Source organism: Chiloscyllium plagiosum, chromosome 35, assembly GCF_004010195.1.
Source record: "Chiloscyllium plagiosum isolate BGI_BamShark_2017 chromosome 35, ASM401019v2, whole genome shotgun sequence".
NCBI classification, from domain to species: domain Eukaryota; kingdom Metazoa; phylum Chordata; class Chondrichthyes; order Orectolobiformes; family Hemiscylliidae; genus Chiloscyllium; species Chiloscyllium plagiosum.
The window spans coordinates 33,434,948-33,448,878 of record NC_057744.1 but is presented as its reverse complement, the minus strand read 5'-3'; the positions used below and the strand labels follow the sequence as shown (position 1 = coordinate 33,448,878).

Here is a 13,931-nt window from a genome sequence, read left to right as displayed (position 1 = left end):
AAGAGCATATGGGAAAAGAACCCTTTCCTCCCTATGTCTATTTTTACTATAAACCATCTTTTTGAACAATTTCCTTTGCCTCCTTGATCCTGACGTCTTACAATGAGCTTAGGTCACTGACGAGCTTTCTGTTACTAAAATTGAGACAATCTGGTTTGCTGCCCAGTTGTTTCCTTCCCTTTGTTTTCCCATTAATTCAACTAAGAATGCCCCTGTCCTCCCTCCAATATCCATTAATCCCCATGTCAACTCCCCTTATGCTTGCTCTCAACTCATGCTGTCTATAACAATCGGTTCCTGTCCTCTCATTCCTATTTCCACTCAACTGCTGTACACTTACTTCCCATCTTGGTCCCTGATTAGCTGTTACCATTCATAGTTTCCTTTTCCATTATACTGTCCCCTCTCCTCCAAATCTGCTGTTAATTCATACCTACTCAGAAAGCCTATCTCCAATCTCCCTTTCCTCATCAGTGTGACCCTCTTGTCACCATTCAAATCCATTGTCATGTTTCCATTTTTACTTGTGGAGTCAAAGAGTCACATAGCACGGAAACAGAGTATTTGGTCCAACTAGTCCATGCCGACCATAATCCCAAAATAAACTAGTCCCACCTTCCTACGCTTGGCTGATATCTCTCCAAACACTTCTTATTTGTGTCCTTATCTAAATATCTTCTAAATTATGTAACTGTACCTGCATCTACCACTTCCTCTGGAAGTTCATTCCACACATGAACTATTCTCTGTATAAAATACAATTGCCACTCGTGTTTTTTTTTTAGATCTATCTCCTATCACCATAACAATATGCCCTCTAGTCTTGGAATCCTCCATTCTAGAGAAAAGCCACCTTCCATTCACCTTATCCAAACCCCTCATGATTTTATAAACTTCTATTCGCTCCAATCAGCTATCCCCTCAACCACAGAATGACTGTAGTCCTGATAGAAGTAACAAATTATATCCTATGTGATTTTAACCCTGGTGAACTATCACTTGCCATTCTTGTCAACCTGTCTGCAGCCTTTGTGTCATGGCTGACCACACTTGTTCTCCTCCGACCCTGCTCCAGTGTCGTCCATCTGTCTTCCTTTTGATTGCATCCTTGTCTAACCAGTAATAGCCAAAGTGACAATTATAATGGCTTCTTGAATCTAATTGAAAAATGCACGACTTGACTGGGAAATGTGCACTGATAATCAAGCCCCACTGTTCCACAAATCACCACAAATTAGTAAAGACACAAATAAACCACCAAAATGACCAACTTGCCTGACTGACTTCTATTCAGGACAAAGTAATTCACATTGGGTTTCATCATTAATAGGAAATAACTCTATTATAACACAACAACTTTAAGAAATGGCAAAGAAAGAATGGCTAATTATTACTTTGTGACTTAAACCATACTGCTTTAAAAATCGTAAATGAGCCCACACTCATTCACATTTCAGAAAGAAATAAAAGACAAATAGTTTGACACAAAATTCATGGGTGGAAAAACGGATTCAAGGAAAAATACAATGATCAAAATTCTCCATCTCAAGCATGGGAGGAGTTGTTTCTCACAATTCCTTTTGTAGCGATTGTAACGAGGTCAGCCTAGTGGACCTCATAGAATAGGAGCTCCCAGATTGGAGATGTTTACCTGGTTCAATCAGAGACCTCTGGCTGACAAATCTAAACAGGAGCATCAGGGATTCTGTTCACTCGAGGAGTTGGCTCTGAGATGGCTGGGTTAGTGTCGTGTACTGTGCATGTGTAAATAAAGGGTGACGTGGTGACTGGATACCAGCTTTCATGGAGTTATTTCAGCTTTTAGCTTTGCAATGATGACATGCAGTTGCCTGTCATTCTTCATTTCAATAGGTGATCTGCTAGACCGAGGTATTCCTTACATCAGAATTATTTCATTTAACATTTTTGTGGTTCTGTCTTTTCACTCAGAGAAGGAACAGAGCAATATTTTCTGTTTTCCGTCCCTTGATCTCTTCTTGCTCTTCAATTATAGATTTGTAACAAACTGCAATTCAAACAATCAGGTAGCTATCATCAGGAAGATTACTTATTTCATAATTCTTGGTGCCACTCAGTCCCACTAATGTAACAATCTCACTGCTTCAACAGCAACACTGTCTTATACAGCTCAAAATTTGCAGCATTTGGTTTTACCAAATCGTAAATCTCTTCTGGTATTTCAGCTAGATAGCAGTGTCTCACTTCCATTTCAGTTTGTAATCCAAAAAGGAAGATATGCAATCCCTTGGAAAAGAGAGACATGTTGCTTGTAAGCTGTAAACGGTCAGTAAAGTGTTCCAAACTGCCAGTATCTCGTGGCCACTCAAGTGTTACTTTCCACTTGAATGTATGATTAAGGAGGAGAAGTTGGCCGTTTCATCCCTTGAGCCTGTACTGCCACTTATTAAGATCATGGATGGTCTGATTACTCCATATTCCTGTCTATTCCCAATAACCTTATCTAAACTCTAGCTACAGTTACAACTGAGGCTAGTGGAGTACACTGTCACTCGACTACCACTAGATCATGGGTCCCAATATAAAATAAACAGAGTTGTTCTGGTTTCCAAGGTTACAGAATAAATAACTTAACAATGTCAAGTCTTGAGCAAGCAGATCTATCAACCAGATTTCTCAATAAGTATAGATCAAAAGAACCGTCAACTTGGTTCTTGTAGGAGCATTTTCTGCACATTGGCTACCACAGTAATGACATTACTTCAGTCATTAAAATTCAAAAAGCTCTGAATTGGTTGCAGGGTGCTTTATGAGCTTGTGAGAGTCACTTGATGAATGTAAATCTTTCATTTTATAATGTTACTGCTTTTCCATTGTGTCAGTAGCAAGTCTAGAGTCCTGCTTTCACTCTGTTTTCAGGGTGGCACTGAGTGACAAATGGTGCTCCTCCTATGTTGGCTAAACTTCCTTTATGTATCAGCTTCTCTTAAAAGAGAAAAGGAACCAGTGAGATAAAGTGGAAGAAATCATTGTGAGACTGATAGCAGTTTCTGACTGTCCAGGGCAAATCGAAAGAAAGTGGAAGTGTTTCTTGTAGATTTGTAGGCAGCTATGGAGAGCAGGGAGGGGAACAATTGGAAGCAGGTGCATCAAGCAGGGCTGTGCAGAATATTTGAGAGATGCAAATGTTGTCTAAACTTGTTATTTATTCAATTTCTTCCTGCATTGTATATTGATCTTGGAGGTGATGCTCCACACATCCATGTGCCATCACTTGCCACACAAATTTCCCATTCTCAGAGAACTAAGAACTGCAAATGCTGGGATTCCATAGTATCCACTGATTATTTAAGGATTAAGGGCTCCCTTTCTTGTTCTCAGCTCGCTTCACCTTTATTTCCATGGCTGCATCAAATAAACTCCCAACCAGGCTGCAATTTACCCTGTAATCTGCAGTCCCTTTCCCCCGTTCCACTAACACTGACACTCTGTTGCTTTTCTACTCCATCCATAAAATAGCACCTCCCCTTTAACCTTCTGAAAGTTGTTCAGAATTTGTTGCAATGTAAAATTTTCCATCTCCAAATTGCCAAACTGACAGTAAGGATGCCTGAATAGAGTGCCTAAAACCTAGCAGATGTGATTAATATCTCACCCCACCAATTACCAACTGAGAGCACAAACTAACCCTACTGATCACTGCCAGGGGATGCAAATTAATCAAATGACGTAAAAATGTTCAGAAGAGAACTGTGTCTGATAATTAATAAGTAAAAATTTAAGAGGAACGTTTCACACAGACTAGTTTGGATTTGGACCTCACTTTCAGGAAATGCAATTTGGAAGAATAATTTAGACATGTTTAATAGGTGGGCCGAATATCCTATCTCTGTAGTTCTAAGCAATATGGAATTCTGTGTAAAAGATAAGACTGAAGAATGTGATGAGAAAGTGACATCAGGATTAATGGGAATAATTAAGAATTTCAGTCAGGAGAAAGTCTAGTGATTACATTGGAATGCTGGTGACAGAGATGTCCCTCGTTCTACCAATAAGTCAATCTTTCAAAAGGGACTAATTATGCTCATCTGAATTCATATTTTCTTAATGAATGTTACTTACTGGAGATTTAAAGCAGTAAAGTCACCCAAAGAACTGCCTTATTTTTAGATGCAAATAATAAAGCATCTTAAAGTCAATGTGATTAAATCGTTTAAAATGGAATGTTCAATTGGGCATAATATTTACTTTTGAACTTGTGTCTTAATGTTTTCTGTTTCTAGATTAAACAATGCTCCAGTGAGAGGCTATGAGAAGGATGTTGGAAACAAAACAACCCTTAGGATCTTTTACCCGGAATCAACAATTGAAGATCCCACCGTTGAAAACAATCTTGATACACTCTTTGTGCTCGTACCATTTAAGACAGTCGACATTCACTGGTTGAAGGCGATCGTGTACAATGAGACAAAAGTAGGTATCCTGGATTGAAACTGTAATGGTTCACACCAGCTACATCCAGACCGAAGCCATTCAGAATTACTATGTGGTGGCTTCTGTACTGTGTTCACAAAATGGTTAAGAGTTGCAGCTAAACCTTTCCTGCAAAAGCTCAATTGTTTGGGAGCCTTCTTCTGATAAATGATGTAGTGAATTTACAGCCCACCATTTACACAGTCACATTGGTATGGGAGGTCAGGTAACTCTAAAAATAATTAGTGAAGACAAATTTAGGTCTCTTACAGCAGAAACAGGTGAAGTTATAATGGTGAAAAAAGACTAATTAAATACATAATTTGGTTCCCAAAGGAGGCCACAAAGAATGCCCCAAAAATGTTGGGGAGTGCAACCAAGTGAGAGGAAGGACGTGAAGAAAATCACAAATAGTAGGGAAATGGTGTTGGGAACATTGATGGAGTTGATGGCTGATGTACCACCAGAGTCTGATAATCTACAGCCCAGAGTACGAAAGGAAGTAGCCCTCGAGGTACTGGAAGCATTGGTATCTGGTACACAGATTTCTCTCCACAACTGTTGCCAGACCTGCTGGGTTTTTCCAAAAATTACTTTTTTAGTTTGCTTTAGTTTGCTTTGAATTGCTTGGCAGACAGGAATCAAAGAGTCAGAAGAATCTGGTCTTTATCCAAGTGACAGCCAGTGACCAATGCAATAACACAGCAATCAGTGCTGGAACCCCAGCTAATCACATTATGTAGAAATGAGTTTAGATAAGGGGGCTAAATATAATATATCCAAATTTTCAGATGATCCAAACTGTGAGGAGGATGCAGAGATGCTACAGTATGATTTTGGGCAATTAAGTAAATGGGCAAGTGCATGCCAGATGAAGTATATTGTCAATAAATGAAACATTATTCACTTTGGTGGCAAAAAGAGGAAGGCAGATTACTATCAGTATAAAGATAGATTGGGAGAAAGGGAGGTGCAATAAGACTTGACTGTCCTGTATACCAATCACTGGTAGTAAGCATGCAGGTGCAGCATAGCGACAAGATGGCAAATTGCCTTCATAACATGAGGATTCAAATACAGAAGCCGCGATGTTTTGCTGCAATTCTACAGGACCTTGGTGAGACCGCACCTGGAGTATAATGTGCAGTTTTCATCTCACTACTTAAGGAAGTATGTTCTGATTATGGAGGAATTTCAATAAAGGATTACCAGATTGATTCCAGGGAAGGCAGGGCTGGTGTATAACGAGAGACTAGATTGGTATAGGCCTTTATTCACTGGGGTTTAGAAGAATGAAGGATGATCTCATACTAACCTATTAAATTCTAACAGGACTAGACAGGGAAATGCAGGAAGATTGTTCTCAATGATAGATGAGTCCGAAATCAGGGTTTCACATTTCAAGGATACGGAGTATGTCATGTTGGACTGAGATGAGGAGAAATTTCATCACCCAAAGACGGGGATGCCTGTGGAATTCTCTGACACAGAAAGTGGTTAAGGTCAAAATATTGAATGCTTCCACAAAGGAGTTATATGTAGTTCTTATGGCTAAAGGGATCAAAAGACATAGGGAGAAAGCAGGAATAGGGAACTGAGTTGAATGATCAGCCATGATCACATTGAATGGCCTCTTTCTGCTGCTATTTTTGATGTTTCTATGTGAAGACATAGGGAGGACAAATCAAGAGGCTGATGATTGGATGTATCAATGTCTTTCACACCACATGAGCCAATGTCATGTGAATGAAAGCATAAGCCAGGTTCCGTAGTTAGAAAAACTCAGTTTTTGGAGAGATGGAGACTTGAGAAACAAGAGATTTGCCTCATTATTCCTGGATTAGAGAAGGGAAGGTCTACCTTCTCATTCTCCCTTAGCAAAACCTTTTTCATTGTTCTACCTCTGTATTAGAATCGATGTGGATCAAATCACTGGATTCTCCCTTCCCATTGCAAGTTCTTCTCCTGCCCACAGCAGATGTCCTAAACCCTGCCACCACGCAGACAACACAACTACCTAGAGTCTTTCTTTTCTTCCAAGAACAGAGCCAACCTCCTTCACTATGATTTCCCTTAGTGCCACTGCATTGCTATTTCCCACCCTGCCCGCAACCCCCCCCACCCCAGCTCATTTATCTTCCTGCATTATGATGCCAACGTCAGTTAGCTGATCTGTCCTGCATCCAAACAGTTTGAAAATATCTTAAAGCTATTGAAACAATTATAAAGGCTGAGGCTTCTGTTTGCCACCTTCTGGGTTTTCTTAATTACCTCACTTGTAGTCACACCTTCTGAAGCCCTGACCATTCATCAATTGAGATGACCGAGGATGCTGTCTTAACAAGAGTGACCACTCCCCTGAAATAAAGTTCCCAAGTAACTGTCCCTTCTCCCTGATGTGTCACAGCATCTGTAGTTTGGTGTCCAGCCCAATTATTTCGTGCTGACGTTCCTGCAGCTACAGACACTTAGCAAGACACATTTAATCTGGATGAAAGTGGCCTTCAGAAGCGCATCATCTTTGCTATTTCTCTATGGTGCAATTCATAATGATTTTCATTGATTATAATAATTAAATGTCAATATAGTACTGCCAATAAACTTTACCAATGCTATTAAAGAACTAGCAATCACCAATAAATTGTAGATAGCTGAGGACTTAAAACCTGCACCTTTTCAATGTCATAAATTACCTCTCATGGCAAAGCCTCTCAGCCTGGTCCTCAAGTTATTCTCTGCCTCTTCTCCTGCTGCTGTCTTGAAGCTAACCTGCTCACTCATATTGACAATTCCGTTGTACACTCACACAGGTGGCTTCATTGTAGATCCACACCAACATTTCTGTTATTGCTCGCCATAGACATTTGCATTATATACCCACACAGATATCATCAGTAAATACTGACACAGACATTACTATTGCATATCTTCCCATATATTTTGATTTTACAAGCAAATTAACCACTAATTATCCACAGTACCCATACTGACAGTTCATTTAGACATGCACTTACACATATCAGTTATATACTGTGTAGAAACCTAGGAATAGGAGTAGGCCATTCTGCATCCTCAGACCTGTTCTGCCATTCAATCAGATCATAGCTGATTTGTGGCCTCCTCCATGTACCTGCCTTTGGCCCATATCTCTCAATGCCTTTACTTAACAAAAAATAATTTATCTTGGATTTCAAATTAACAACTGATCTAGCTTCACCTGCCATTCATGGAAGAGAGTTCTAATCCTCTGCCACCCTTTGTGCTTGGAAGTGCTTTCCAACATCTCTCCCGTAAAGCCTGGCCCTAATTTTTAGACTATACACCCTAGTTCTAGAATCTCTAACCAGTGGAAATACTTTGAGTCCATCTACCTGGCTTGTTATACCCACAAAGTAATTTCCGTATACACCCAAATAGACAATCTCATTATCCCCTCACAAGACACTTCCCTCTAACAGCCACATGGACAGTTCTATAATGCACCAACATGATATGACTCTCAAACACTCACTCAGACAGGCACCCACATATTATAGACTCACATGATTATTCCCATCAACCAATTCCACATTGACACCTACATATGCACTCGCCAAAACATTCCATTAAACACCCAGCCAGAATTTTCCTTTCTACAAGCACGCAGGCAGTTCTCTTATACACCATAACTGACATACATTTTCACATTTTATACCGACGCAGAAAGTTGTACTATACACTATACAGAGTCTCCAATATACGTTCATATAGACATTTCCACAATATGCCAATACAGCTAATTCTATTGTACTCCTACACTGTTATCTCAACTATGCACCCACAAAGTAATTTCCAACATACTCTCACACAGACAATTGCAATATAGACGCATGAAAACATTAACATTTTCCACTCACATGAGCGGTTCCATTATACAAAAGCATTGATAGTTCCATTATACATTCTCATTTAATTATGGGTAAAGATGGTCATTTCCACTTTACAGTGACATTGACCATAATATTGCACATTCACATGTCTATCTCCATAATACACCCACACAGCTGAAATATATACCCAGGCACTCATTTCTATGGTACACTCAATGCACTCAATTGTTTCACATTGACTGTTCTATGCTACACCTATTCCGACATGAATATCACAACCCACAGAGTATTGTTATTATGCACCAGCGTTGTCATTTTTACTGGAGACCCACACACATACGGGCTCAGTTGACAATTACACAGACATTTCCATTTCACTCCTACACATGGAAGCTCAGAATTGTTATAGTGTAGAAAGAGACCATTCAGCCCTCATATCTACACCAGCTCTCTGAGCATTTTGAATTACTGCCAAACCTCTGTCTTTTCACATAACTCTGCACCTTACTCCTATGCAAACAATCAGCCTTTAGAAGTGACCCAGAAGTAGGGAAGGAATGATGATATATTTTCAAGTCAGGATGGTGAGAGGCATCTTTCAGAAGAGAGTAGAATATCCTTTATTGTGTACTCCAGTACAGAAGTACAGGAGTATAGTGAAACGTTTTTACAATGGCTGTCTCTGCTGGTGCCATCTTATCTACCTATTTGTACCTAAGTTCAAATCTTGGATACAAAAAAAAATGTTAGAAATAAGATAGTTATAACATTGTTGAAGGATTGACATTACAGTCCAATAAAGAATTTCAAACAGACATTACATTGCAGAAGCTTAGCGAGCATATGGTCTGACTGCCTGTGCCAGGCCCCAGTCCAACATTTGTTCTGCTCCACTCCAAGCTTCCAGTACACTCTCCATTGGCACTCAGCTGCACCAAGGTAAGTTGTGCTGCTCTGGGACTAGCTTCCCCTCACGCTGCTCTGGGACTCGCTTCCCCTCACGCTGCTCTGGGACTCGCTTCCCCTCAGGGACTCGCTTCCCCTCACGCTGCTCTGGGACTCGCTTCCCCTCACGCTGCTCTGGGACTTGCTTCCCCACATGCTGCTGCAGGACTGCTAAAAAGAGAGAAGAGAAAGAGAACAAGTGGAGCATCCTCCTTTGACGCCAACTTGCCCTTACCCTTCTCAGTGGAGATGCACATGTGGTTGTGGATTTTGGAATGTGCCATTTAATTAGTCTTAGTGAATTTCTGCAGTGCTTCTTGTAGATTATAAATACTGCTAATGAACAGCAGAAGTGGAGGGAGTGGATGCTTGTGGACATGGTGTCAATCAAGCAGGTTATTTTGTCTTGGATGATGTCGAACTTCTTGAGTGTTGTTGAACTTGCATTCATCCAAATGAACATACAAACATCTGAGCAAGGAAGAGTCGGCCCTTCAAGCCTATTCCACCACTCAATAAGATCATGGTTGATCACAGCTAATACACTCAAATCTACAACCCCGATAATTTTTCATCCCTTTAGTAATCAATCGACCTCTGTCTTAAACATATTTAAAGATTCTGCATCCACAATCTTTTCCACATTGCGTAAATTCCCACAAGAAGGGAATTCAATGATTCACAACATGTTGAGAGAAAAAATGTTTCCTTGTCTATGTTTTTAATAGGCAACACCTTATTTTCAAATGATAACCCCCAGTTCTAGACTCTCCCAGAAGAGGAAACATCTTTTTGATGTCCACCTGCTCAAGGCCCTTCAGAATCTTATGTTTCAAGTCAGTCACCTCTGATTCTTCTAAACTTCAGACAATACAATCTAACCCTGCTTTGCCTTTCTTCATAAGGCAATCCACTCATTCCAGTTATTAGTCTAGTAAACCTTCTCTGGCCTGGTTCCCACACATTAACATCCTTCGTACGGTGTCCCAGGTATAGTGACCAGTACTGCATACTGCACCTCACATGTAGCCTAGACAAGTGGGAGTATTCCATCACACTCCTGACCTGCACTTCGTAGATGGTGGATAAGCTTTGGGGAATCAGGTGAACTCTTGCCACAGCATTGCTCGTCTTTGACATGCTCTTCTAGCCATAGTATTTATATGGTTGGTCTGGTTCAGTTTTTGGCCAGTGGTAACCTCAGGATGTTGGTATCGGGAATTCAGATATGGTAATGCTGCTGAAAGTCAAAGTGATGGTCGGATTGTCACTCATTGGAGAAAGACATTGCCTGGTATTTGTACGATGCGAATTTTACTTGCTATTTATCTGTCTAAGCATGATATTGACAAGGTCTTGCAGCATTTGAAAAAGGCCTATTTCAATGTCTGAAAAGTAATAAATGGCCTGAACATTGTGCAATCATCAACCAAAATCCCCACTTTTGACCTCTTATGGAGGTCATTGATGCTATAACTCAAGATGGTTGGGACAAGGATACTACCCTCAGGAACTCCTGGAGCTGTGATGACTGACCTCTAACAGCCACAACCGCCTTCCTTTATGTTAAATATGACTCCAAATAGCAGAGAGCTTTCTCCTGATTCCTGTTTTCTAAGGTTGCCACATTTGGTTATATGCCCTCAGTGTCACTCTCCCCTCCCCTCCCCTCCCCTCTGGAATCCAGCTCTTTTGGCCATATTTAAACCAAGACTGGAATGAGGTCAGAGCTGGGTGGCCCCAGTGGAACCCAAACTGGGTGTCACCGAACATATTATTGCTGAGCAGGTGCCGTTTGATACCCCTGTGGAAGACACCTTTTGTCATTTTACTGAAGATTGAGAGTAGACTGATTGGATGGTAACTGGCCAGGCTGGATTTGTCCTTTTTTTTGTGTATAAGACATAATTTTCCAATTGTTGGGTAGATGCAGTTTTGCTAGGACTGTGGCAATTTCTGGAACATAAGTCTTCGGTACATTGTTATCAGGACCTGTAGCTTTCACAGAATTCAGTGCTTCCAGCCATTTCATGATTTCACACAATGTTGAACTGACTGAGGACTTGCATCTCTGCGACCACAGGAGGAGGCCAAGGTGGATCATGCATTTCTAACTGAACGTTGCTGAAAATGTTTTTCATTTGCACTGATATGATTGGCTCCCCCATCCTTGAGGATGGAGATATTTGCAGAGCCTCCTGCTCCTCCAGTGAGTTGTTCAACTGCCCACCATTCTTCATGACTAGATGTGACAGGACTGAAGATCTTAGACCTGATCCATTGATTGTAGAATCAAATAGCTCTATGTCATTGCTTGCTGCTTGTGTTGTTCGGTCTGCAGGTACTCCTGTTTAGTAGCTTCACCAGGCTGACACCTCATTGTTACATATGCCTGGTACTGTTTCTGACATGCCCTCCTGAACTCTACATTGAACCAGGGTTGATCCCCTGGCTTGATGATAATGGTAGAATTGGAGGATATGCTAGGCCATGAGGCTGCAGATTGTGTTGGAATATTTCTGCTACTGTTGATGGCCCACAGCCCCCCATGGTTCCCCAGTCATGAGTTGCTAGATCTGTTCACAATCTGTCCCATGTAACTCAGTGAAAGCGCCACACAACACAAGAAGGGTGTTCTCAATGAGAAGGTAGGACTTTTTCTTCACAAGGACTGTGCATTGGTCACTCTTACTGATACTGTCATGCACAGATGCATCTGCATCCGACAGACTGATGAGTTGAGGTCAAGTATGTTTTATCATTCTCTCACCACCTGCTGCAAGCCTAATCTAGTACTAATGCCCTCTAGTACTCAGCCAACTCAATCAGTAGTGGTGTTACTGACCCATTCTTATTGGTGGAAATTACATTTCCCCAACCAGAGTGCATTCTGGCCCATTGCCATCCTCAATACATCCTCCAAGTGGTTGACAGCACGATGGAGCATTGATTCATCAACTGGGCGGGGAATGTTATAAGCATCATGAGGTTTCCTTGTCCAGGTTTGACCTTGTAACATGAGACATCATGGGGTGCCAAGTTAATGTTGAGAACTCCCAGAACAACTCCCGCCTGACTGTATCAAACTATGTTGCCACCTCCACTGGCTTTGTCCTGCCTCTCTGTCAGGTAAGATTCTTTGAACATGGCATCAGGCTGATGCTTGATTGTCTGTGATACAATTCTCCCCATTTCTGCATTCACCCCTAGTGCGGAAGGATGCTGTTGCAGGGTTGTATTTGCTCTTTCGTTTTTAGTGCCTGATGTCAGGTGGCCTGACCAGCTTCATTTTTTTTTGAGACTTTCACACAGTTTATACAACTGAATGGCTTCTAGGCCATTTTAGTTCAGAAACACATGTAGGCCAGACAGGTAAGAATATAGTTTTCTTTCCCCAAAGGGCATAGTTGAACAGATGTGTTTTAAAATACTTTCATGATTATTATTGGATTTTTAATTTCAGATTTAACGGAATTCAAATTCAGCCACCTGTGGTGGTGAGATTTGAAGTGTGTCTTTGGATTACTAATCCAGTGACAACATCACTCGGCCATCTCCTGCCCCAATTGCTTGTAATTGCTGGCCCTATCTATTAAAACTGAAAATGTGTTGCTGGAAAAGCGCAGCAGGTCAGGCAGCATCCAAGGAACAGGAGAATCGATGTTTCAGGCATAAACCCTTCTTAAAAACCTCATTAAACAAGGATGCAATGCTTGCACATCTTCAGCCCTCTGGTACCAACCCAAATCCAAGGAAGATTGCAAGATAAATGTCAGAGCCTCTCCAAATACCATTATTGTTTCTTTCAATATCTCGGATGCATCTGATCTGACCCTGGAACTCTATCAACTTTAAGCGCCAACAGTCTATTCAGTGCTCTACCTATTCGATGTCAAACCTTCCCAGTGACTAAATTTCCTTCTCTATCACTAAGGCCTGGGAAGTATCTGCCTTGTAGGTAAAAACAGATGGAATATATTTGTTTGATACTGTAGCCATTGCTCTCACCTCAATGCCTCTTTTTGGCCCTAATCAACACCGCTCCTCTTTTTAATATTCTTTTATTATTGATACATTAACAGAAGATTTTGGGATTTCTCTGGATCGAGTGATGTCATCTTCCACCATCATCCTAAACATTATAATCACTGTCCCCAACAGCCTCCTACAGTCACTGCATCCACTTGGTCTACCTGATTCCCAAGACCCAGGCCAAACAGAACACTATTTCTTGTTGGACAGGGCACATACGGCTGTAGGAAATACTTCAGAAACTAATTTAGGAGTGCCTGCCTCTTTCTGCCTCTGTTGCTACCACTATCCCATCTATACATGTGTAGTTAAGATAGTCCATTATAACAACTCTATCCACCCATGTGCACACATTACAATTATACATCCACAGAGATAGTTTCAATGTCACTACACACGTGCACTCTGCACTACTTCAAAAATTCACACGTGTGCTTACAGGAACAAGCATATACATATTTAGACTGGTTTGGCTTTAAATTTAGTGTGGCTAAGAAGGAGGGAGACAGACTGTGATGGCAGGAGGAAGACTGAGGAGGGGCTGCTGGCTATAGAAGGGGTACTTCAACAAGACTGCAGTGGGGATAGTAGTCCCTCTCCTCCCATCACCATTTCAATAGTCTGCTTCTTTTT

General features: G+C 41.1%; 1 protein-coding gene across 1 annotated transcript in view; it reads left to right on the top strand.

Annotated features, from left to right (window-relative positions):
• The window catches only part of LOC122540528 (CMP-N-acetylneuraminate-beta-galactosamide-alpha-2,3-sialyltransferase 4-like), a 111,474-nt gene that overhangs the window by 63,526 nt on the left and 34,017 nt on the right, over positions 1 to 13,931 (top strand). The window contains exon 9 of the mRNA XM_043676393.1: positions 4,263 to 4,452. Within this exon, the coding sequence (XP_043532328.1) occupies positions 4,263 to 4,452 (190 nt within the window). The remainder of the gene's footprint in view (positions 1 to 4,262; positions 4,453 to 13,931) is intronic.